At 34.9% G+C, this 27,748-nt stretch overlaps 1 protein-coding gene across 1 annotated transcript in view; it reads right to left on the bottom strand.

The window, feature by feature from the left end:
- The window catches only part of LOC120225705 (cyclic nucleotide-binding domain-containing protein 1-like), a 293,014-nt gene extending 265,596 nt beyond the window's left edge, over window positions 1–27,418 (bottom strand). The window contains exons 1-2 of the mRNA XM_039223885.1: window positions 27,354–27,418; window positions 17,580–17,738 (exon numbers count right to left, since the gene is read on the bottom strand). Of these exons, the coding sequence (XP_039079816.1) occupies window positions 17,580–17,738; window positions 27,354–27,418 (224 nt within the window). The remainder of the gene's footprint in view (window positions 1–17,579; window positions 17,739–27,353) is intronic.
- Between the last annotated feature and the right edge of the window lie 330 nt (window positions 27,419–27,748).

Raw genomic sequence — 27,748 nt, 5'->3', positions numbered from 1 at the left:
AACCCTTATCAAATATATAATTTGCAAATATCTTCTCCCATTCAGTATACTTTCTTTTCATTTTCCTGATTGTTTCTGTTACTGTGCAAAAGCTTTTTATTTTGATGTAGTCCTAATAGTTTAGTTTTGCTTTTATTTCTCTTGTCTCAGAACACAGATCTAGAAAAATTTGCCACAGTCAGTTTTTTTTCTAGGAGTTTTATTGTTTCAGGTCTCACATTTAGGTCTTCAATACATTTTTAGTTTATTTTTGTGTATGATGTAAGAAAGTGCTCTAGTTTCATTCTGTTGCATGTAGCTGTCCAGTTCAGTTTTATTGTCTTTATCAAGTAAGTATTTTCTTTCTTGGATCATGTCTTTGGTGTTATATCTAAATTAATAAGCTTCTTTTTTGAGAGAGAGAGAGGGAGGGAGGCAGGAAAGGGGGAGGGAGAGAGAGAGACAAAGAGACAGAGAGAGAAGGGGAGGGAGAGAGAGAATGCATAGAGAGAATGTACAAAGGCCAGGGAAGGGCAGAGAGAGAGAGAGAGAAAGAGAGAGAGAGAGAGAGAGAGAGAGAGAGAATCCCAAGCAGGCTCCACACAGTGTAGAGCCTGATATGGGGCTCGATCTCATGAACCATGAGATCATGATCTGAGCTGAAATCAAGATGCTTAACCAACTAAGCACCCAGGCACAGCAAAATTAATTAACTTTTTATACTTTTTCAAAATGTGCTTAAAATCTGAAAATAAATCCACATTGAGATACAAATGTTGGGCAGAGAGCTAGTCATTCACTAAGGAAGTAGAGAAATGTATAAAGTCAATATGACTTAAAATACTCCCCAATACTGCCCTAATCATTGCATACCAGAGGCAGGGCATAAGCCTGGGCTGGATAGTTCACTTCCTAAGAACTGGCAGCTGAGAGCCAGCAGCAAGCAACATTGCTCACAGCTAGGGGAATAATCACCTTGGGGGTAAGGGAATTAGTACTCACCATACCACCCCCAAAGAAATTTTTCCTGATACATTGCTTAATTTGCCTCATTTTTTAAAAGTGATATATTCCAACTGTTATAAATTTTATTCTTAAGGATGAAGAGAATACAAAAAAGGTAATCATAGGAGAAAAGAAAGGCAAATACTTGAAAGCTGTTGATAAATCTACCCTTTACAGCTTATAAGTATCAAAATCACTTAAAACAGCAAAAATTGAGTAATATATGTTTATGGAAGCACAACTGTTTATTATAAGTAAAGCAATTCAATCAAAAAGATTTTTCTGTCAAGCACCATAAGTTGTTAGATTTTTCAAAAACATTGGAGGAATCTAGCATGTCACTGCATTGCTTATATTACCTTCCTGTTCTGTAAAAAATGGCAGTTAACCTGAGAAGCAGATTGTAGTTGGTCCAAACTGAGGCTTTGAGACCATACCTAGCCTTTAGCATAGATAATGACATTAAAAGCACATACCCCATGGGACCTCCTATATGGAGATAGGCTATTGCCAATAAAAAGTATATTTTCTATACCGAAGAACTAGTTTGTCTGAAATATCTATTAAGAAATATTTCTAGGAAAATAATCATTTAAAATTATATACTTAGTTATTTATTATACTTTCCATTCTGACAGTTTCTTATTTAAACTAAGGAAAAATATATTTCCCATATTACAAATACACAAGAAAACAAATACTCGTGGTCTTCAGTGATTAATAATAAAGACAATAGAGAATAGAAAGGGAGAACATGACCTGAGTTTTAATCTGATTTTGTGAATTAATAATTTACTGATAGAGTCAAATTTTGAATTGATTTTATGATACAATCTTAACATTTCTCTAAATAAAAAAGATGAAAAGTTGCATTGTGTGATTCATTACTGGAATGTTCACTGTATATGCTCAACTTCTAAATATACTTAGGCTGTAGTATAGATTGCACTTTTTCTATGAAAGAATATTTATTTGCTACATAGAGAGCAATAATTGTTATTGGTTGCTAAAATGAAAAGCATGCCATTTACAAACATAAAAGGAAAAATAAGTTACAGGGATTATTGTGTCTATACTGTGAAATGTAAACAAAGAGACATGCTTACTTATTAGAAATACTAAATCTATATGTTATATAAACCAAATTTCAAATATAAACCACTGGCCAATTTCAACTTTAAAGTAAAGACATTGTTTCAAATATACTGTCTAGATTATATCTCATTTATGTTTTAGAAAATAAAAGACTTTCTTGTTATTCATATTATTGTTGTTTCCTCAAAAGAAAGCTCATCCACCCACACTGACACATAAAGGTCATTGATACATGAAGGTCAATATGGAGGTTGGCTTTCTGTAAATTAGATTAACAGTAATGAATGTCCATTAAGTCACTATAATATTATGTTCCATTATGTGGTTATACTATCATTTATATCCAGCGTTACTGGACACTGAGAAGGTTTATAGCATTTCTATCAAGAAAAATGCTATTGCGAAGAATCTTATAAATGCCTCTTGGTACATATATGTGCAATAGCTGTATTCTCCAAATCAGTACATAAGAATGCCACATCATTGCAAAATATTATATTTTACCACTTTTTAATTTTTTTGATCTGGTAGGCATGTACTGGCATTTCATTACATAAATATAATTTATATTTCCCTATTAGCTGATGGGATTGAGTATTGCTTCATATGTGTTTTGGTCACTATATTTCCTCTTCTATAAAATAAAACAGTTCAATTATACTTTTGAATGTTTAAAATTGGAGTTACAAGACAAAATGTTTCCCTCCTTCCTAATAATTATTTGGAGTATACTTTCCATTGTAAAAACAAAACAAACAACCAAACAAAAACAGAATATTGAAAACTTATTTGTGCAATAGTCCATACAAATTTATTAATGCCCTACTGTATTCTATTTTTTCTGGAGAAAAAATATCTCACAGTATCAGATAACTACCAGAAATTAGCAGATTACCATTTTTTTACAAAAATGAATAATTAAAGTTTCCTCAAACCTCCCACCATATGCCTCAGTTCTATCAGGAAAACAGTAAATCCCTGTCTAGTTAAGCCAGTGGAAGTTCACCTAGTATTATAAAACAAAATGTCAACTCAGAAAGAAAAGCATGTCAGGGCAGTGAAAACACTTAAGATCTATTTTCACTCCATTCCTAATGAATTGGAGAAATGTATAAAATGAGTGTGGCATAAAATATTCTCCACCCTCAACCCAATCACTGGATGCCAGAAAGGCCAACAACTTGGGCTGGACAGCTCACTCACTTAGTGAGTAAACACAACTTCTGAATCACTGTAGCTTATAACTTTCTCCACAACATTTCAAGTCTCACTTAGACTATATGAATTAACTCCTAATAATAATAACTAGATTCATTTATCCTATAAAAATTTCCTCAGTATCTATTGTTTACTAGAAATTATATGCTAGATATGGAATGAACAAATGATGAGGAGACAAGTCCCCACCCTTTAGGAAGATTATAGTTTAGTAATGAAAGTATAATATTTGGCCATACAAATAAACCATTTAAAACAACATATAAGACAACCATATAAGACAATAATTTATATAGATGTCTACCCATAGATGCTCAAATAGATACTTGTAGACTTTTACTTGGTGTATCAGAAAAGGCTTCACAGAGAAAGGTGAAAAGTCAATGGGGAGAGACAGGTACAAAGAAGAGGGAAGAACACTGGCACAAGCACATGAAATAGCAGCCCAGTAAGAGAACTACAGAGGATTTGACATAGGTGGAGTTTGCAGCACAATATAGAAGAGAGGGGGGTCAAATAGTAAGGACCTGGTATAGCACCCCGGGTAATTTGGACATGTTATATGTATTTACATACAATAACATATACATTGCATCAAACAGGAAGGAGATTACACACTCAGAAGAAATCATTAAGAGGATTTTAATGAAGGGATTATTTACAGAAATATATTCAGGGTTGTGGGTAGTCTACAGGGAAGAGAAGGATCAGTAGCTAGAACCGGGGACTGGTACAGCAGGAATTTGTTACCACCATAGGCCTAATGGCAATAGAGAAAGGAGGAATCCTTGTTATTCTAAAAGGGCTGTAGTTGTAGAAGGTCAGTACTACTATTTTCGGTACAAGGAAACAGCCAACCTAGTCTATTTGGAAAGAAACCTTAGTCTGTTTCCATCCATTGTTATCTTCTAGTGTCTTCCACTGTGCTAAATACAACCAGAAAAGATTCAGAAAGAGTGGCTGACACAGTTTATAATGATCATCCTGTTGGCACATAGAGCAGAGTGGAAAAGAAAGACATGTGTGTGTGCATGTGTGTGCATTTGCATGTGTGTATCTCACCTACTATGTGCAATACATTATACATTCATGCACTTCGTATGCACTAGCTCTTTAAACTTCATAAAGCTAAATATGTATATTTACCACCTTCTTAAAAATAAACAAACATAGGTTAGAAAAATTATTTATGATCACATATCTAGCAAGTTGCAAGTTGGTTTTCAACTCAATACTTTTTGACAAGAATGATTCTACTCTAAAATATGCTTTTCCCTTCAACCAAGAGCCAATATTACATAGTATTACGGTAAATCACTTGAGGTATACCATTAAAACAAAATACATTAAAAAGGTGATAACTATTCCCACAATTATTTATTTAATACTATTGTAATGCTATTTTTAATGCATTAAGATAAATGAAAACAAAATGTAACTCTTTAAAAGAAGATAAATGATCATTATTCCTGGATAGTATCATGACACAAATAATTAAAAGCAAATCAATTTGAAATGTATTGGAATTAATAAGAGTTCAGTAAGGCAACCAGTCATAAACATATATAAACCTAGTTAAACAGCTTTCACATATACTTATAATACTTGATTAGAAAATACAATGATATGAAAGGTGGTAAGACAGCAGATCCTAAAACTTCTCAAAACAAAGAAAAAGTCATTTTAAATCTATTTGAGATAATGGATGTTAGCTAAATTTATTGTGGCAGTCCTTACACAACACATGTAAGTCAAGTTATTGTGCTACACATCTTAAATTTATACAGAAACCATTCTTTAACATTTTAGCTATTCTAATAGGTGTGTAGTGATATATAATGATTTTAATTTGCACTTCTCTAATGAATAATGATGTTGGTATTTTCATGTACTTACTTGTGGTTAATATATATTTTTTGGTGAAATATTTGTGCAAATATTTTGCACACTTTAAAAGAAATTGGGAAACAATTGCACAAATATTGATGTTTCCTTATATGTTGTGTAAAGTCCTTTATTAGATACATGCTTTGGAAATACACTCCCAGTCTCTGGCTATATTTTCATTCTCTTAACAGAGTGTCTCAAAAAGCAGAAATACTTAATTTTGATGAAATTTAACTTATTTTCTTTTATGAATCATGCTTTTAATGCTGTACCTAGGAGAGGTTTGCTAAGATTTAGCAAGAATGTGAAGGAAGTAGGACTCTCATAAACTAATGGTGAGAATGTCTAGTGGTGCAAGAAATTTGGAAAACAGTTTGGCAATTTCTTAAGAAGTTCAACATGTGCTAACCATATTAATCCAGATGTTCTACTTTCAGGTGTTTTCTTAAGAGAAGTAAGTGAAGGCAAACACCTGCACCAAGACTTGGACATGAATGTTTATAACAGCTTTGTGTAATAGCCTAAAACCAGAAACAACCCAAATGTTCATAAATTGATGGACAGATTAACTGTGGTGTATTCATATAGTGCATTACTATACATGGGAAAACAAGAATGAATTATTGATAATTCATGAAACTCCAAAAACACTGTGCTAAGTGAAAAAGCCAGACTTAAAAATAGTATATACTGTGTGATTCCATTTATATACAATTCTAGAAAATATAAACATAATCGATAGTGACAAAAAGCTGTTTAAGTGTTTGCTTGCGGGGTGGGATATAAGGTTGGGGAAGAAGAAAGGATTACAAAAGTGCACAAGGAAATTCTTGGGAATGATGGATGTGTTCATTATCTTGAGGTGGTGATGGTTTCATAGATATATACATGTGTCAAGACACATCAAAAAGCTTACTTTAAAATATGCATTTCATTGTATGTAAATTATGCTCAGTAAAGCTGTTAATAAAATATGATGTATATGTTATGTATACATATTTATACAAAAATATATACATAATTTTTCCTTCTTCATCTGATACTGGTCAAAATCTAGGATGACCTGCAAATATATTGGGAAACTATATATGTTGGGCGAAATCCTTTTGTGAAGATTTATTCTCCATTCCATAAGTGGTATTATCTCCATATTATAACTATAATACACGTAAAGCTCTTTAGATCAATAATACATAATTAAAGCACAACAGAAAACATGGATAAAGGGTATGATCAGATAGATCATATCAACACAAATAAATACAAATAGTCAACAACTGAATGAAGAAAAATTCAGCTCAAGAAGGAAGCATAGAAATGCAAATTAAAATAATTATAATTGTGATATCTTTTGTTCTATGAAATTGAATTTTTTAAAGTTAATGTTTACTGCTAAGGACCATATCAATTAGTTTACCCTTTCCAAAAATAAATGTGACTAAAAACATCAAGTGTATTTATATCTGTCCTCTTTTACCTACTAGTGATTCTATTTCAAGGAAATTATCCTAAATAACCAGAAATTAAATAATTTCTCGTAGCTGAAAAAAACAGTCTCTATTACTTTCAAATAAGAATTATAAATGCAAAACATGGGACTAAATATAAAATTATTAAATTTGTTTGTAATATCAAATACCAAACAGTTGAAAAGTAATATTTGAAAATTTTAGCCATAATAATTGTCATTAAACACATAGAGAATAAATGCTTCAAAGAAGAATTCTAGCCAATATAATTTTCAGGTCTGGCTTGACGACAAGGATCTAATGCAGAAGAAAGAGCATTGAACCATATGCTGATGGAATAACTTGCTGTATAGCAAGCCCAACATAGTGCCTCATTTTGAAACTAAACTGCACGCAGATCATGAGATAGAAAGTAGAGTCACAAACCCACCGAGAAGCATAAAAGAATGTTACAAACATTACAGATTACTTGCCACATTCTCTTTAGCCAAATCAAGGCATGCACAAGCCACAAGCAGATCATGTCAACTTTTAATATTAAGAAACCGATTAAACCACTGTCAGAGGTTGCACCGGCTCCGACAGGTCCAGGGGTCCCTGAAGGATGGACGGTGTTTGTGAAAGATATTGAGAGAGTCCTGAGATTCTTTCTGATCACCAGGCAGGCATCTCCGTCCTGTCGGTTTTGGTGTCTTTATTTATAGGTCAAATGTTAACATGGCATCAGGAAATGGAATTTTTACAATGGATAGCTCTTTGTGATAAGGTGTTTTTGGAAAATGTACAGAAACAGGTTTTACAGAAGTCTTCTTGCAGAACTGCCCCAATTATAGTGAAGTTGAGTAACTAAGAAAATAATAAGGTGTTCACATTTTAATAATGCTAAGATTAAGTCATAGGTTTGTAGATACTCTTATCCATCCTCATCACAGTTGCTAGGGTAAGGGAAGGTGTTTGCGGAAAGTAGGCCTTAGGGAAGGGGCTGCTATATACCATCAGTTAGCTAAGGTGTATGTACTAACTTATCTTCTGCCCTTATCTGTTCCTTCTCTCTAAGTTAGGCTCTTTGTCTCCGGGCAAGACTTGATTTTCCAGTTATATTCTTTATTGCACCAGAGAGCCAACCATACCTTTAAAGAGTTTAGCTTATTTCCAATACATAGAATAGCCTCTTCGAGTGCATTTACCTTTGTGTCTACTTTTATGATTTCCTGAATAGCTAGGGCATGAGAGACATTTTTGGTTAGTTGATTTACATGTTGAGCTGTATGAACATCCTGGACTAACGCAACGGTAGAAACAGAATTATACATGTAAAGGTAGAAACAGAATTGTACATGTTAAGGTCAATCTTTTACGACTAGGGGTCATTAGCCTGTTCATAGCTTAAGGGAAAGTATGGAGGGAAACAGGACCTTCTGGAGACACGATGTCTGTTCCCATAATCAAAAGAAGAAGTTCCCACAATAAGTTCCTTCACAAGGTGCAATCATCATACCATGGCCAGAATAAGGGGACAAGTCACTCCCGATATTGATCAACAAGGTACCCTAGGGGTCCGTGCTCAAGCAGAAATAATTGAGTGGGAGTAGTTATCAGTCGTCATCTGATTGGCAAGAGACCGTGCAAACTTGCTTTAACCTCACCAGGAGTTTTCTCGACTAGGCTCAGAATGGCTCCCAACAAACCACTTTCTGCAAGAATAAATGTTTAATGGATGAAACAGAAAGAGAAACAAATAAGGAATTATGTTCCAAGCTTTTAAAGAGCACCAAATAGTTTACTATGTCTCTGCAATTAGACCCAGGATTTGACAGTTAAAAAACAGTGACCATGCAGTCCTACCCTCTACTACAACAGCCAAATCTTTCCAAAAGTTTCTAGATATCACACTACTTGGGTCTGGACTTGATTTCCTAAGTCCCTCCAAAATAGTTTTTCATGCCATTAGATAACAACTCCCAGAGTACAAAAGCATCCTGCCCATATGTAATGCACAATTTTATACATAAGAAATTAAGATATCTTGCTTGACAAAGTTAGAAGTAACTTTCAAGATTACTTTGTCTGTGAGAATAATTATATCAGGAAGGCAACGAATGTCCCTTGTAAAGGCATACATAAAACTTTTAACAAAAACTTACATTTTTGTGGTAATTTCACTAAACAATTGTTAGAAGAATTATTTTTAATATTCTGTTGTCTTATTATATCTATAATATAGCACATGATAAAAAGAAAAATCCATTAGAGTCATTCCGTTCTGATCTCTCAGTGCACAATGCCTGCTTTCTATTGCACTTATAAATCTAATAATAAAGTACCTATAATAAATATTTGAAAAAATATTTTAACTTGAAATCACAAATCAAATAGTCACCCAAGACAAGTAGTCTCAGCTTTAACATTTACTTCCATGTTGAAATAATATACATCTTATTATATATCTTATTATGGATTTAATAAGTTTGTGTCCTTCCAAAATTTGCATGCTAAAATCCTAAATCTCAATATTATAGTGTAAGGATGTGGGGCCTTTGGGAAATGATTAGGTAATGAGAGTGGAGTCCTCATAAATAGGAGTAGTGTCTGTGATTTATAAGAAATATATATTTGGTCACTCATTTGATCATTCATGACCAAATATATATTTATCACATATATCTGGTCTTTGTCCACAGTTCCTAGCTCACAGTTCCCAAAATCCTTGGAATTTACTTAGTGTTAAGATTGACGAAGGTGTCTCTTGTTAATGAGGTGACTTTTGCACCCCACCTGAGGATGTGGATGGTTACCAAAAGAACCAACTATGTGATTAAAGGGTTAGAACTTTCAATTCTCCTTTACTCCCAACCCTTCCCACCTCCCGGGAGGGGAGAGGGCCTGAAGATAGAATCAATTACCACCGGCCAATGATTTGTAATGAAGCCTCCATAAAAACCAAAAAGGACAGGGTTTAGAGAGCTTCCAAGCTGGTCAAACAAAAGGAGATTTGGGGAGATGGTGGCACACCCTGAGAGAGCATGGAAGCTTCATGCCCCTTCCCACATACCTTGTCCTACGATCTCTCTCTCTCTTTTTTTTAATGTTTTATTTATTTCTAGGAGAGAGAGAGAGACAGCGTGAGCAGGGGAGGGTCAGAGAGAGAGGGAGTGACAGAATCTGAAGCAGGCTCCAGGCTCTGAGCTGGCAGTCAGCACAGAGCCCAACATGGGGCTCAAACCCACGAACCGCGAGATCATGACCTAAGCGAAAGTCGGACGGTTAACCGACTAAGCCACCCAGGCGCCCCACGATCTCTTTTATCTGATTGTTCCTGAGTTATAGCCTCTTGTTTTGTTTCCCTTTTGTTTCAAGTTTTAATTTAAATTCTAGTTAGTTAACATATAGTGTAATAATGGTTTCAGGAGTAGAATTTGGTCATTCACCACATATAAACCCAATGCTTATCACAAGCACCCACTTAATTCCCATCACCCTTTTAGCCCATCCCCCACCCATAATAAACAAGTGATCAAATAATTTAATGTTTCTCTGAGTTCTGTGAGCTACTTGACCAAATTATTCAAACCCAAAAGAGGGGCAATAGAAACTTGTGATTAATAACTTGGGCTTGTCACAAGCACGAGGCACAGGGTAGGAGAAGAGGTGCTGTCTTGTAGGAGTGAATGCTTAATCTGTGGAATCTGATGCTATCTCCAGGTAGTGTCAGAATTGAGTTAAATTCTCCAACACCCCCCTGGTTGGTATGCAGAACCCCCATAACTCCACACATGGAAATGCAGTCTCAGAATACCAAATTTAGTGCCCTTAAAAGGAGACCCCAAAGAGCTCTCTCCCTTTTCTTCATGTGAGGACACTGCAAGTCAGCCATCTGTGAACCAAGAAGGCCCTCACCAGATACAATCTGCCTTGACTTAGATTTCCCAGCCTCCAGAATTGTGAGAAATGTATTTTTGTTGTTTAAAGCCACTTGGTCTATGACACTTTTGTTACAATAACCCAAATGAACTAAGACATCTGCACAGTGAAAGAAATAATTTTCACAAGAAGTAATGTAATAGAAGTACAAGATGATATATTGTAAAATATACTTTGCTTATTTCCAAACAAAAGAACAGTATAAAAATAAAATTTTTAAAAATACCAGTTAATTTGTGACCAAACAGTCATTTCTGAAACTTCAGTATGAAAATACTTTGTAAACTAATGTAATATATGATAAATAATTAATAAGCATTATTTATTCATAAACTGTAAGAGAAAATTGCATATTGTTTCTTGAAGAAATAAAAAAAATGTGACACACTTATTCTGAGACACTAGGAATCTTTCTTTTACACTTCAAATGTAGCAAGCATGTAGCAAAATCTTTTGTATAAAAGTCTATCAAGAAATGCAAGATTCTTTGGCAAAGGGAAGATGGACTTGTACAATGTACCGTATATGACAGACTAAGTAATATACATGGAGCTTTACATTGTTAAGTTCATTCAGGTTTCACAACAATGACCCTAGGAGGTTAATAATTGTGCCCATTTTATTTTTTTAATTCAATTTAATTTTAATCCCAGTATACTTAACATACAGTGTTGTATTAGTTTCAGGTGTACAATATAGTGATTCAACAATTTCAGACATCACCCAGTGCTCATCCGAACAAGTACACTCCTTCATCAAATTGTGCCCATTTTATAGAATAGTAAATTGCGTATCAAGAGGTAGAAGTTTGCCCAAAATTATACAACCAGTGATTCAAGGAGTCCAGTTTAGAACCCAGGTCTTTGAGACTCCAAAGTCCAGGCATTTCACAATATGTGCATCCCAAATGTCACTTTGACTCTCAACATTATAGACAGACCAAGATTCAGTGCCATACTCTTCTGTAATATCAGTCTACTACCAAGAAGCCTTTAATTTCTATCTTTTGTTAACTCATTTCCTAAACACAAATAACTCTTCATTTAGTTTCTGTCTTATACATGATCACTGTTTTCTGTCAAAAATTTAAATTACTTGTAATATTCACATCATTCTTTATTTTTCTTTTTTTAAATCTTTTTAAGTTTTTTTATTTATTCTGAGAAAGAGAAAGAGAGACAGAGAGAGAGACAGGCAGAGACAGAGGAAGAGAGAGAATCCTTAGCAGGCTCCTCACCATCAGCACAGAACTGGATGCGGGCCTCGATCCCACGAACTATGAAATCATGACCGAAGACAAAATCAGGAGTCAGATGCTTAACCAACTGAGCCACCCAGGTGCCCCACACCATTTATTAACGTATGTTCCCTTTTAGCTTAAAATAAAGCCTTTCTTTCCTAGAGACAAGTCCCCATCCCCAGTCAGTTTACATCAAAAGTCTGTATTTTTAACAGAATTAAATCCTCAAATTATTTTTCTCTCATCAGCATACAGCTTTAAAATAAAGTTTGAGATTATAATTCCTCATCTTATGTGCCATTTCATTGGAAAACAACAGTGTAAAAACCATATTGCATAAACCATATTGCATTTGGTTTTTAAGCAGCCTGAATCTAAAAAGCAAAAATCCTCATGTCCTTCCAGGGAGCAATTCCTCTGAGTCATTCCTGAGAAGGGCTTTGCATCACTACTCCCCGGAAACATAATGATCTTCAGACGCCTCATTCTCTCAGAGGAAACATCTTTAATTGGAGAAAGTAGGAGAAAAAACAACTGGGCCAAGTATTCTCAGAGGATCTTAAACTGCTTTTCACAGCTCATTTATAAGTTTGTCTATTCTCTTACCCTTTCCACGACCCCCACAGATATACATGTATGTCACTTTTCTTTTCAGAAATTAGTCATTTGTAAAGAAACCAATTATTTTTACCAAAGCAATCCATAATTGCATTTTAAAAGCTGGTGGTATTACAGGCAGTGCAATCAAATACAAATGTGAGAGTGTTAGATCATTTGTCCAGCATAGTGGCTGTTAGTGGTCAAATTGAGCAAAGAATCTGATGTGCTTCCAGGACTATCAGTTGAAAACTGCTTATGTCTTAAAAAATAAAAAAAATAAAATCAAGTTCTATATGTCAAACTGAACTTTCTAACACAGAATTCAGGCTACTGTCATCTCTCTCTGAGAACAATTTCACATAGCCTCCCGAGGTTACCCCAAATCTTCTGCACCCACAGTCAGCGCTCCACACTTGTCCTATTACTATTTAAATCATACTATGTCTGGGCGCCTGGGTGGCTCAGTCGGTTAAGCGTCCGACTTCACCTCAGGTCATGATCTCACAGTTCGTGGGTTCAAGCCCCGCATTGGGCTCTGTGCTGACAGCTCAGAGCCTGAAGCCCACTTCAGATTCTGTATCTCCCTCTCTCTGTGACTCTCTCATGCTCACACTGTCTCTCTCTCAGAAATAAATAAAACATTAAAAAAATAGATTAAAAAAATAAATCATACTATGTCACTCCCTTTTTTCCAGTCACACCAAGATTAAAATCTACCACAGCCTACAGGACTCTAGGTGATGATACAGTTCCTGGCCACACCCAAAGCCTCATTTCCACCTTTTCCCCTCACTCATGCATTTTCACAGCATTGTCCTCATTGTTAATTTATCTTTTTTCAATTTACAAAACATGTTGCCATCTGGGCTCTCGCAATGTCTGCAGTGTACTTCTCCAAGATATTTGGCTCACTTTCTCATTTCATGAAATTATCTGATCAATGCCCCCTTTCAGAGAAGAATTTTCTGATCATTTTCATCATGCCCTATCCCCCTATTCTGTGTTAGTTTTTCCTCCCAGCATTTATCACTAACTGATAGAATATAAGCTCCCATCAGGGCAAAGATATTTTGTGTTCACCACTATGATCCCAAGAACATTGCCAGAAACATATATAGAAGTGAAAAAGTATATGTTGAATTCATTAATTTATGGGTGCAAATATTAAATCAGTCAAATTTAGTCATGTTTAAGTTTATAACTTTGATGTTACTTATTCATAATCCATTTACTCCTCCTTCTGAAATACTTTCTCTTTTGAAATGCTATCCCTTTCCAACAAATGTGAATTCAGTAAAAACTACCTATAAAAATGTACTGCCCCCTCACCAGTTATCTAAGGGGTGTGTACAAAAACAAACTACAAAAATCTGGCTCCTTATCCCTGAAACCAAAGTGTGAGCCTAAAAACTCTCAAAAATACTTGTAGCTGATTGAGTCCAGTGTTGTATCTTGAGAAGACATCCAGGTTATCTAGTTCATATCAACTCCAGCATCTAGTAGTTCTATTTTGGGAGCTACCCAATATTCTTCCATAGGTTTCCCCTCCCCCCACCATCCTGTTTTGTTTGTTTGTTTTAATTAACCAGAATTAGTTTCTATTGCTTCCGATCCAAAATCCTAACTAACACCCATGACAAACTTATATTCAATCCAATATGCCCTAAAATAGTAATAATAAAAAAATAACAGAAAGTCTCCCAACTCTTTTTTCTCTCTCTCATCTTTCCCTCTCAGTCTGTTCTCCACACATACTTCCCAATTATACAGGATCCTTTAGTTACTCAAATCCCACCTCTCTGGAGACATTATCCAGACATGCCCTTTCCGATGATTTTAATGTTTCAAGTCATTTATCCTTCCTCTCAACTAGCATTGTTTACTCGAAGCTGACAAATTAAAGTAGAACTTAAGTAATCAATATGATTAAATCAAATCTCAATAAGTTATCAATAGCTTCTTAATCTCACCATGCATATTTGCATTTCTTTAAAAAGAGGCTACTGTTGGGGCGCCTGAGTGGCTCAGTCAGTTAAGCATCCGACTTTTGCTTAGGTCATGATCTCACGGTTCGTGGGTTCGAGCCCCGCGTCGGGCTCTGTGCTGACTGCCAGCTCAGAGCCTGGAGCCTGTTTCAGAGTCTGTGTCTCCCTCTCTCTCTGGCCCTCCCCTGCTCATGCTGTCTCTCTCTCTCTCCTAGAAATAAATAAAAAAAACATTAAAAAAATTTAAAAAAAAAATAAATAAAAAGAGGCTACTGTTATCAAAATTTGTTTGTTAAAATTTCAGGCAGGGTGACAAAGTGAAGAATTTTAGAAAGCAAAGGTAGCTACTTTTAAAAATGTGTTAAATCACATCACTAAAGCAGCCCATCGATCTGATCACAGTTCAATTAGAGATACAGAAAGACATGAAAATGTATCCATCAATAAACAGATTTTAGTTGAATTACTTTTGTGAGTAAAGCATATAGCCCCACTGCAAATGCTGAGTCACAGAAACTTATTATGTGACTAAATATTAGTAACATATCCTAAGTACCCCCTTTATCTCCTATTCCTGAGTTCTGGGAAATGGGGACAAAACCATTGATTAATTTCTAACCAATATAATATGACAAAGGCAATAGGAGATATAGGCCATTGATTAGATAATACAAAACTTCATCTTAGCAAAATAGGAGAGAGATTCTTCCTTGCTGGCTTTGAATATTTAAGTTTCCATGTTGTGGGAAACTCTGAGACAGGGTGATTCAGCAAGGATCTGTGGGCTTATAGGAACTGAAATGGGCCCTCAACTGAGTCAGGAAGAAAGTGGAGACTGCAGCCCTACAACCACAAGGAACTGAATTCTGCCAGCAACAGTCATAAACTTGGAAGAGGACCTCATGCTCCAGAAAGGAAAGTATCCCCACAAACTTCAATCAAACAAAAGCTTGATTGAAGCCTGTGAGACATGAGTAGAAGACCCAGCTAAGCCTTACCCAGAAAGATAATAAATGGATGTTGTTTTAAGCCATTACATTTATGATTATTTGTTACACAGTAATGGAAAATGAATACACTAGTGTACCAATGAAACAAGAAGATAAAAAGCATGTCTGGAGAAGAATAAATATAGACTGTGGATTTAGCACATGCAATGTTCTTTTACTGACTGGCTGATCATATCCAATTCAAAGGATTGATATTAGGATGAATCAGAATTTTATGCATAGAAATTAAGGCTTTGGATTAATATTAAACATAAAAGTGAGTTCTCCCCTCATTTACTCTGCCATTATGACTCAGTGAGTAACACAGCCCCACCCATTGGCAGCAGTCAAGACCTGCTACCTTCATTTAAATTTTTTTTAATGTTTTATTTATTTTTGAGAGAGAGAGACAATGTAAGCAGGGAAGGGTCAGAGAGAGAGGGAGATACAGAATCCGAAGCAGGCTCCCGGCTCTGAGCTAGCTGTCAGCATAGAGCCCTACGCGGCACTAGAACCCACGAACCATGAGATCATGACCTGAGCCAAAGTTGGACGCTTAACTGACTGAGCCACCCAAGCACCCCCATTTTAAAGAGTCATACTTGGCCAATTCTGAGCCACTGAAAGTGGGAGCTTGGAGTATTTCAGGATTTCCTCTATCTACCCACCCATTCTCTCACATGTGAGAGAGGGAGTGGGTTCTGGAAATTGCTACTTGTCTAGGGTATTTGGTGATTGGTTGTTAAATGGACTCCATGGAGATCCACATAGGAATGCAGCTGTAGGTTCTTTGCCTATTCTACTCTGTGTTTGGATCTCCTTCTACCATGACACCTGCTTTAGTCTATTGCTAACATGGTACAGGGCTTTCATCCATTTGTAGTTTCCATCCTGACTTCAACCTAGATTTACCTTAGTATTTTACCACCTTGCCAGGAAACCAGAGCTGCTCAAGCTCCTCCTGCATCTTATATAAGAACCTTTACTATCTTGAAAGTGCTACCTTGTTATTTTCAGAAAAACAGAGATTACCTCACTGAAAATCCTCCAGCCCAGTACAATTTGAAATCATCAGTGAGTGATTCACAGGTTTCTAGACACTTAAAAAATTTAATTCAATATAATTTTTGTCAGCATTATGGTTTAATGGAATGAAAATGGCTATAGCTCCAGTAAGTTGGAGTGCTTTAGAGAAGTAATGCTTTCTACCAAAGCATATTTTTAACGTATTCACTGAACACATTCTCATTAAATTTTCTATTTTTACAGCTTACCAGTTTAATTATACCCCTGTATGGCAGGTGGTTATGATTTCCTTCTCCACAATTCCCTCACACCTACTTTCTTATAAAGAGACTAGAAATTGCTGTGTTTATTTCATTGTTGATACTATAAGTAAAAGCATCAGAAATTTGACTATTCTCATATTTCCTGGAAGTTCTGACCGAGCATATTTTCTCAAATTTGCAATGACAATTTTGAAGAAAAGTGCTTATAGCATAGAATTCTTAGTGTATTCCTCCAAATATAAATGCCAGATTTTTTATTTTCTCATTTCGTGCTACTGTTTTTTTCTTTCAGGCATAATTTTAGTCTTTTTTCTCTTCATTTTCTTTGTGTTGTCAATCAGCATTCCATTATCACATTTTCCCATGGTCTCATTTCAACTTTAATTTCATTCACAAATCCAATACCATATGCGGTAACCAACCTCCACCCAGATTTAATCCTTCCTCTCTTCTTCTTCTTCAGGCACTTGTGCCTCAACCATAGTGCAAAGTATTCCAAGAAGTTAAAAATAATATAAGGTAAATTTATTTAAAAGCTGTGCAATGGGGAAGAGAGTTAAAATTCTGTGAAGGACTGACAAACCATAAATTGATGAACTCTTAAACATAATTTTGATTTAATACAATCAGTAAATAACACCTATTTTGCTTGCAACTTAAAATTAAAATGATGTGCCACAATTGGATATATTGCCAATATATCCATGATATGCCATGAAGGTTGAATTGATGAAGACTGCATTCACCTAGAAACAGTCTTCATTTCTACTTCTCCTGAATAAACCACTAGTGGTAGATTACAACTTAAAGCACACTTAGCTGCAAACAACTATGATTAAAAAAAAAAAAGTGGCGCTATTCAAAAGTATTATTCAAGATGTAATATATTAAAAAATACTTACAATTTCTTTAAAATACTCAGTAATTCCACTAACTTCTCTTCAAGATTTTTTGGTTCATATGAAGTAAGACCACCACGTGCTTTTTTAACATGGATAGCTATATTGTGAGAATCATCAGGCTTTGGGGGTTGAAGTTCTTCTGTGTCTTCAGTAGGTTCTCTGAACAAAGGAACATAACAGATTGTGGTGTTATATATTATACAAAAATGACTGACATGGGGCGCCTGAGTGGCTCAGTCAGTTAAGATTTCAGCTCAGGTCATTATATCATAGCTTGTTGAGTTCAAGCCCTGCATTGGGCTCTGTGATAATAGAGTACAGAGCCTACAGAGGCTACTTGGGATTCTCTATCTCTGCTCCTACACACTCTCTCTCTCTCCTGCGTGCACTCTCTCTGACTCTCGTGCACTCTCTCTGTCTCTCTCTATCTCTCTCAATAATAAATAAACTTAAAAAAAAGAAGGATGCTATGGCATCCCTTCCTCTAAAAACAATGAGTGTCTTGAACCCTTAATTCACTGTTAAGAGCAGAAATGCATTGTTGTAAGATAATTTGGTATTTTAATAATGTATGCCTTTTCAGTGCCCAATCATCAGTAGTGCTATTACATACATCTACCTAAAAGCGGACATACATAAAATACTTTCTATATTCAGAACCTGATTAACTGTCTTATTATTAATAACTGTGTTATTAACTGTCTTAAGTGATTAAATCATCTTTTGAAATTAAATATACATAACTTAGTAAATATTTGAAGTCAACAGTCGATATCCTTCTTTTTAGAGCCATATACTTGTTTTTCGGTGTTTCCTTCACACCAATAATAAAACTATTTTAAAAACTTTTGTTTCCATGGGGCACCCGGGTGGCTTAGTCGGTTAAGCATCTGACTTTCGCTCAGGTCATGATCTCACGGTTCGTGGGTTCGAGCCCCGTGTCGGGCTCTGTGCTGACTGCCAGCTCAGAGCCTGGAGCCTGTTTCAGATTCTGTCACTCCCTCTCTCTCTGACCCTCCCCTGCTCAAGCTGTCTCTCTCTCCTAGAAATAAATAAATAAGACATTAAAAAATGAAAAAACATTAAAAAAAAATAACTTTTGTTTCCAACTGGTAAATTGTGAACATCTTGAAAGCAGCCATTGTTCTTTATTCTTGTGTTAGGAGATGTATGGCTGAATGACCATTTCCCATTCATTTTTCTAGTTCCAAGCATTTCTATTAAGTAAAGTCCTAAAAAGCCAAAAGTAAAACAGTAAAATGCTGTCATCCTTAAGAATAAAGCAATGTGGAGGAGATGATAAAAGCCCAAATGATCATAGATTACTGACCTGTAATTATATACATGAGAATACTAAAATTGTACTTAAATATAATCTTATACTACATGGGATAATAATAATAATAGTAAATAATCACCTTAGTATCTAATATACATTTGAGGTTTTATGCTGGTTGTTCTGCTAAACATTATATGCACATATCTCATTAATATTAGCCATGTGAAATAAATAATATTATCCTACATTGATAAGAAAATTACAGGTCAAAGAGTTTGTATAATCTGTCTTGCCTCTCATGGCTAGTATACCTGGAGTTTCTTTAATCTACCTAAAATTTGCAGATGTTAAAGCTTAGTAATAAAGCTTACTTAATATATACAGAAAGAAGATAGCCTAGATTAACTTACAAAGATAAAATTAAAAGCCAACATCCATTTCCCCTTCTATCACTTTTACAGAACCTCAAACATTCCTGCCATACCTAGAACCCCACTTAAAACTTGATCCCTACTTACTCTCATAAATAATAAGCACAGTAAAATTCAGCAATGATGAGAATTCAGGTATATAGCAATTTGTATTTCTATACTCAGCCTGGATGCTAACATGCAAATGAAATGAAATTCTTATATTCTAGAAAGGAGAAGCCCATGAACTAGAGGGAAAAGTGAGGGTAGATATAGCCGACTTTGTAGAAAGAATATGGAAAGTGAGTCCCCATGAACCTAGTATTCTTCTGGCCCAATTTCATCATATTTGCCCAAAGTGGATAACTCCTAAATTTTCTACTTTATATTGTAAATCTCAAATTAGCCAAAGGATTCAGAATAGTCCGCAATTACATTTTAGCTTCTTGAAATTAACCAGGAGATACTAAACCACCAAAAGCAACATAAACAAATAGGTAGTCAGACACATTAATTGATTAGTTGATTAAATTGTGCCCTATACTCTTCAGGAAATGGCAGAAAATTATCCTCATCATTATACAGCAAAACTAGCAATAATACAATATATTAAATATGTATAATACATATAAAGATAATATGGATAATTTCATGCTAATAAATTTGAAAGCTTAGATGAGATAAATCACAGTAAAAGTACAAAGTACCATATGGATAACAAGAAGAAAATTTGAATTGTTCTAAAGATTTTAAAGAATATAACTAATAAATAAGAATCTTTCTGCAAAGAAACTCCTGGCCAAAAGGGCCTCAATGATTAATTCTAACAAACTCCTAATAGATAAATAAACCCAAATACTTTCAGAAAATACAAAAGACAGCTATACTTTCCAGCTAGTATTATGAGCCAGTATCATTGAATATAGATGTAAAATCCTAAGCAAAATATTAATAAACTGAATTCAGTAATAATTTTATAAGACAGTAAAGCATAGCCTAGTTGAAACTATGCCAGGAACACTATTTCATGAATGTTGTTCAACACATTAATGGAATAAAATAAATCATGATTATCTCAACTTTTCTTATGATAAAATAATCATGTGTAATATAAACTCCTACAAAACTAGAAATAGAAAATTTTTTTAGAGAAAGAGAGCATGCAAGTAGGGGAGAGGAACAAAGAGAGAGAGAAGAGAATCTTAAGTAGGCTCCATACTCAGTGTGAAACCCACACAGGCCTTGATCCCACAACTCTGGGTTCATGACCTGAGCCAAAATCAAGAGTCAGATGCTCAGACTGACCCAGGCAACCCGAAGTGAACCTTCTTAATATGACAAGAGACAAAAATCAGTTGTATTTCTGCTTCCTTACTATCTTATTTTTTAATGCCACTTAGTTTTATTGCAATATACCTAAAATATACATAATTCAGCAAGGAATAAGTGATGACAGCATCAGTAAAAATGCCTTCAAAAGTTTCCCCCATTTCCTCATAAGACACATATGTGGGTTACAAAGATGGTGACCCACCTACTTAAGATGAGGTCTTATCATGTCATGTACAGCCGTAATATGACCAGGACTTCACCCATGCAACATCCGATGCAACCACATAACACTGGCCATCAGTGGACAGGGCAGCCAGTTATCTTCCTGGGCAACAAGGTCTCAGGACAGTTTGCTTATCCAATATGTTCCTTACTATCTAATGGAGGAAGGCACTAGTAGATTAATCAGTCTCTAAATGTGCTATTGAAAATTGTTAAAAGTGATATGAAGAATTTATACATGTTGTGAAAAACAACTATAGGATACTTATAAGAATGTAAAAATAGGTGACCTATTTTGCTTGCCAGGAAAAGACTATGTCTCTCAGAGAGAGAGTTAAACTGGTATATAAGATTAAAAAAAAAAGAATATTCCAGGAAGAAGATATAAGGAATTTTCCTGAAGAAATTTCTAAAGATGTTAATTTCTGCTCAAAAATATTTTGACCCTGGGGCACCTGGGTGGCTCAGTCGGTTGTGTCTGACTCTTGATTTCAGCTCAGATCATGATATCACAGTTTCTTGAGTTTGAGCCCCACAGTGGGCTCTGTGCTGGCAGCACGGAGCCTGCCTGGGATTCTCTCTCTCTCCCTGTCTCTCTGCTCCTCCCTTACTTGTACTATCTCTGTCTCTCTCAAAATAAATAAATAAATTTAAAAAAATATATAGGAGTGCCTGGGTGGCTCAGTTGGTTAAGCATCTGACTTTGGCTTGGGTCATGATCTAGCGGTTTGTAGGATCAAGCCCTGCATCGGGCTCTATGCTGACAGCTCGGAGCTCGGAGCCTGGAGCCTGCTTCAGATTCTGTGTCTCCCTCTCTCTCTCTGCCCCTCCTCTATTCGTTCTCTGTCTCTCTCTGTCATCAAAAATAAATAAACATTAAAAAAAATTAAAAAGAAAAAAATAAACTGTTATCTTTAAAAAAATATTTTGACCCTATCAAACAGACATAGCCACTGTACAATGGATTAATATTCTCTCTTAATCTTTTCAAACTTGTTTGATGTCACTGTATCTAATTAATTCTGAATTAATTTTTACTCAAGGAAAATGATAGGGATACATGAAATTATCTACAGAATTGGATGGTTACCATAACTAGAGAGTAATGAGGGAATTCTAGTTATTTCTCTGCTCTGACTTTTTAAGTTTTTTTGGTATTATTCCTATTGATTATTAAATTAAAAAATACATAATATATTGTAAGTTTAAAAGTAACAATAAAATGAGTGTTAATGTACCTACCCAGATTTTTAAAGTACCCATGGCACTATACAATTATTCTTCCATGGACAGATATATAGCACTCACACCAGAGACAACCACTACCCTTAATTTTGTTCCTATTATTCCTTTGGTTTTCATTATACAGATTAATGAAAAATATACGTATCCCTTTAAAAATCTAATTGATTTTAATTTTGCATATTTAGTTTTGCACTTGATAGAAATGAAGTGATTCTTACAAATTCTGTAACTTGCTTTTTTGTTGTTGTTCAACATTGTGCTTATGACATTTAATGACCATATTTCATTCATTTTAATGTTCTATAAGATTTCATTATATTTATGTACCACAAAGGGTATTTTCTTAGTCTGTAGGTGACTAGGATTTTTGTTTCCAGGTTTGTTCTGTTTTTTATCTCTTTGTTTACTATATACAAACTTGGCTACTATGACGGTCTTGGATATGCACAACTTCTCCAGGAATCAGAATTACTTTATGCACAACATGCATCCTTAATTATATTGTAATGTCAAATTGTTTTCTAAAATAGCTATAACAATAGCCAAGGTGTAAATTTCAGTTGATCTACATTCTGAGCACTACCTTATTTTGTGAATCTAATTGTAAGATATTGATCACTTTTCATGTGTTTATGGAATTATATTGACTATAGGAAATCACTAAGTTATTTAATTTCAAAGCAACCATAAAGAGAAAAAAATAAAAGATCACAATATCATTAAGATGTTATTTGCCTCTTTCTTGCTGTGTTGAAATTTAATCATGAAAAATAATGATGGGTAAAACTATTTGCTACTAAGAATGATTCAAAATAATAGGATGAAATATACCAGCAGTCAATGAATTCCTCATTGTCACATGCTTGCAATTTTTAAAAAGCCAAAAAAATTAATTTTCTTCTCAACCCTCAGACCCTGAGTACACTGCTTTGTAATATTCTGTGTGACAAAAGGAAAAGTACAGATAAAGCATTTTTGCAACATCTCAGAGATTTTTATCTCAAGTAAAAGTGAGTTATCTGACTGTATATGTCATATAACAACTAACTCAGTATTGTTATAACCATCCATTTATTTCACTCACTCCATATTTACTTGAAAGAATAGCCAAAAGACAAATATAATAAGTGACTTGTATATTTGGATACAACTTGGATGTTTGGAATGTATTTTATCAAAATGAGTGAAGTAAAGTTGTCACTTCAAATATACAGTATCCGCTGCTTAAAACAAAAGTTAAGCTATCAAGTAAAAATTTGATTTTTGGAAAACTTGTATCCACTTCTGTAAACTTGATACCTTCCTAACATGCAAGTCTTTTCTGCAGATCAGTGATTATATAAAAATTGCGATCTTGGGGCACCTGGGTGGCTCAGTCAGTTGAGCATCTGACACTTGATTTCACCTCAGGTCATGATCCTAGGGTCATGGAATTGAGCCCCGTGCTGAGTTCCACACTGAGCATGGAGCTTGCTTGGGATTTTCTCTCTTTCTTTCTATCTCTCTCTCTCTCTCCCTCTGCCCCTCTCCCACAACTTGTGCTCTCTCCCTCAAATAAAAAAAATATATAAATTAAAAAAAATTGTGATTCTATATATTATATAAGAAAACGTGTCAGCATTTGCAAGATCTACATAACCCAGTGAACCAATGTTTTTCAAATGGCCAATGTATATTACACAATCATGCATTAGTAAAAGAGCTATTCAGAGTGCAAAATAATAGTTTTTATAGACATCAATGTATTTAAATTCACCATATTAAAGATTTTTTTAAAAAGCCTCAGTAAATTCAGGCAATAGAGATTACCACCACTAACAAGAACATAAAATAAAACTTAGTATACATTATCTCATTCAATCCTTCAACATCACTGTAGAGTATGTAATATTGTCTCAATTTTAGATGAGAGACTAAGACTCAAAAATTTAGATAATCTTCTTAAGGTAACACAATTGCCAAATTGTAGAACTGAAACTCAAACCCAGATTTGATTAGTCCAGAGGCCATTACAATACTTTGCCACCTATGTATTCTTGAATTCTAACTCTTACAAACTTTTTAAACTTAGTCCCCCAAATCTTTCTGTAACCCAATCTCCCACTTTTTTGTAAATCCATATAAATTTTACTAGGAAGTAGTAAGAGCCAGAATAATATATGGGATCTTTCTTAAGATGTTTGCTACAGGAATCTTCAATCCTTTTTTTTTTTTTTTTTTTTTTTAGAAACTGAAGTCAGCGTGATTCATAAAAATACAAATAAATACAATCACTTTAAGTATATTACATTAACTCCATTTGTTAAGCTTAGCTTGATTATTACTAGGGCCAAACCAGGGAAATAATTATGGGCAAATTCCATCCCCAGGACATAAGTTTGTAAATTGCAAGCTTTGTCTTATGCTGAGCAAGAGTGCTGGCTTTGTCCTACACATTGCCAACATATCCAAAGTTAAAATTGAGGATTCAAAGACAAGTTCCTTATATACTCTTGACAGCAAACACTGGAATCCTGTCTTCTCATAATATAAGAAGAATATTCTAAGGTTAGAGAGAGGTAAGCAGTATTTCCCTGGTTTCTACCATATAGATGCATATGCCAAGCTCAGAGTCTCCTCTTTTCATTTCAAAAAAGCAATAGAAAATCCACAGGTACACATGAACAGTTGGACTTAACATGCATTCTATGGAATAAAGCAGCAATACATTTTTCATTAATATATGACACGCTATATGAAAATGCAAGAAAATCAAATTATTTCAAAAGGATCATTTGCCTACTAAATATTAATTGAAACTAAACAAGCTCAAATTTAAAAAGTTGGGATATCTAAAGACAACCTTGAATATAACAATATATTAATATATATTTATATATCATGCTCATTCTTGACTTATAACATAAATCCCACCTATTCACAATCCAATTCGATAGACATTTACTAAACTCCAAACCCAAACAAAGAAGCATATTTTATGTTTACTCTCTCAGCTCCCTGGTATGAATCATTTTAATTTTTCCATTTTAATTGCCCTACTTTTTCTACCCAGAGAACATTGATGAACTGGTCACATACCTGAGTGATTACAAATCTACATCATCTAATTTCTACTGATTGCTCATTTTTCTCAGCATTCTTTTATTTTTTTTAATTTTATAATCTTTATTTTTGAGAGAAAGAGAGAGAGAAAGACAGACAGAGCACAAGCAGGGGAAGGGGCAGAAAGAGAGGGAGACACATAATCTGGAGCAGGCTCCAGGCCTTGAGCTGTCAGCACAGAGCCCCACGCAGGGCTCAAACCCACATACCGTGAGATCATGACCTGAGCTGAAGTTGGGAGTTTAACGGACTGAGCTATCCAGGTGCCCCCTCAGCATTCTTAAATTAACTTTGTTAAACTCTTACACACTCACCTCAATGGCTTTTATCTACTCTCTTTTCCATCCCCATTTCCATATTCTATAGACAACCTTGCTTCAGTACCAGTTCTCTCTACCTGACCTTTGTATAGGAATTGATGACTACTGACTGTTGAGAAACAATAATAAAACATCATTCTAACCATTTAGCTATACTAAATGGTCACTCAAGCTGGACTTATTAAAGAAAAGAATTAAATTCAGAGAAAACATGGCCTGCAAATTTTAGAATTTCTCTTCCTGATTTCATAGTAATATCCTTGAAGAGATCTTAGCCTCATTAAGCTAATATAAGTAATGAATGAAGCATCTAGTTTTGGAGAATGGAAGGGTCAATTTGGAGACAGGGAAGCAAATTTCCTGCCACCAATAGTACACATTTGATAAACGGAATCTATAAGAAATTACATCAGCATTTATAATACTCCTCCAGTTGAACTCATAATTGAACCATGTGCACTACCTATCTCTTAACCGATGGTATCACATTTTTCCATTATCAGGATATTGGTCAGGAATTCTATGCAACACAAATTATGCCAGCTGGGATCTACTGGCCTCTTAAAATCTAGATAAGGTTCCATGCAAATCCATGGAAATACAAAGCTCTCCTTAAGAGTTCAACATTTTCCCAGATGACATTCTGATTTTACCTCTTCCACTGTGTTTCTTCTTAAATACTCTTTAATCCATGTCTTATTTATCCAGAAATAAAACCAACTTTGCCTATATTTCTTCAACCAAACTAAAATAAACCAAATATTTAGGAGTGTTTCTAAGTTCAATAGAGTTCATCAGACACAGGGGTTATCCTAAAGAGATTCTGTATCACATATAGCACATCTTAAATGTGTTCAACCCCATGCCTAAGAAAAATGGTTTCTCCTCACTCAGTGCACATTTCTCCAATTATTTCCTGGCTCCTCTTGCTTTTTGTTTGCCTCTTGTTTTCTCTGCCTTTCCTCACTCCTGAATAGCTCCACAACTCCAAGTTAGAATACCTCTACCCAAGTCAAAACAGTTCAACACCTATTCCCGGACAATTCCAACCAAAACTATAAGGAAGAAAGTGTCATGGAATAATCTACCATTCCTCAGTGGCAGTTGTAAACACGGAATGGCATTTTTTGACAATTCAAGACTTGAAACTTTCTTGTAACAGTTCACTCTAACACAGGGAAATCCTATGCACTTAGGCAATTTCTACAAATTGCCACCACTTTGCTATAGTAATGCCCCAGGCCATCCAGAGTTTCATTTTTATGGCACAGCAAAGGATTTAATTTGGGCCACAAAAGACATCAGGCCGTGGTTGAGGCAACTAGTTAGATTTCTATAAATTTCCCTCCCCTTCCCTTCATAGAATTCTCCAAAAGGTCCAAATATTGCTTTCATAAGCTAGCATGATAGTCTTTCATTTCACCCTTGCCTTTCTTCCTTTCTTTCTCATTCCTTTTTTCCTCTTCCTTTCTTCCTTTCTCCCTCCCTCCCTGCCTCCCTTTTTCTTTCCTTCCTTCCTTCCTTCCTTCCTTCTTTCCTTTCTCCCTTCCCTTCCTTTTTCTTTCTTCCCCTGTACTGCAAGCCATCACCACTATCATGTTGATATATATGGAAGAGATTATCTAAATATTTTGAAAAAAAATCCCCACAACTTTCTAGTGTCAACTACTAAACTGGGCAATTACTGTATCAGCCAAAATAGCTTTGCCAGCACTTGGATAATAAACAGTGTGAAGACCATCACATGCAGCTGTGTTTTTGTTTGTTTGTTTGTTTTGATTTGGTTTGGTTTTTTGGTTTGGTTTGGTTTGGTTTGGTTTTTGTCTCAGGGACTCTTTTCCTTCTTCTCATAGCCAACTCTTACTTATCCTTGAACTTCAACATCACTTCCTCAGGGATGTCTTGATTTTCTAGTACATTGTCTGCCATTATAACACTCAGTGCAAACCACCTCCCTCCCTCCCCCTGCCTTCGCTTTATCACTGCAGACACTTATTACACTTCATTTATTACTTCTTAGTGCCTGTTAGTACCTCCAAGCCATATACCTTCTTAGTATGAGACCCTGTGTCACTTGCATGTAACACATGGTCAATACTCAGTACATATTGTTTAAATGAATAAACAAATGATAAAGCATTATTATAAGGTTTCTTCTTCGATTATGTAAATTTTTGCATTCATTCTTAATGAAAAATAGTAAAACAGAATTATTACAATTCTGACTTAAAAATACACAGGAGCATCTCATTCAATATA

This window comes from Hyaena hyaena, unplaced genomic scaffold (assembly GCF_003009895.1).
Source record: "Hyaena hyaena isolate Hyena2069 unplaced genomic scaffold, ASM300989v1 scaffold_1482, whole genome shotgun sequence".
NCBI classification, from domain to species: domain Eukaryota; kingdom Metazoa; phylum Chordata; class Mammalia; order Carnivora; family Hyaenidae; genus Hyaena; species Hyaena hyaena.
The sequence above is the reverse complement of the archived record's forward strand: the minus strand, read 5'-3'. Positions and strand labels throughout refer to the sequence as shown.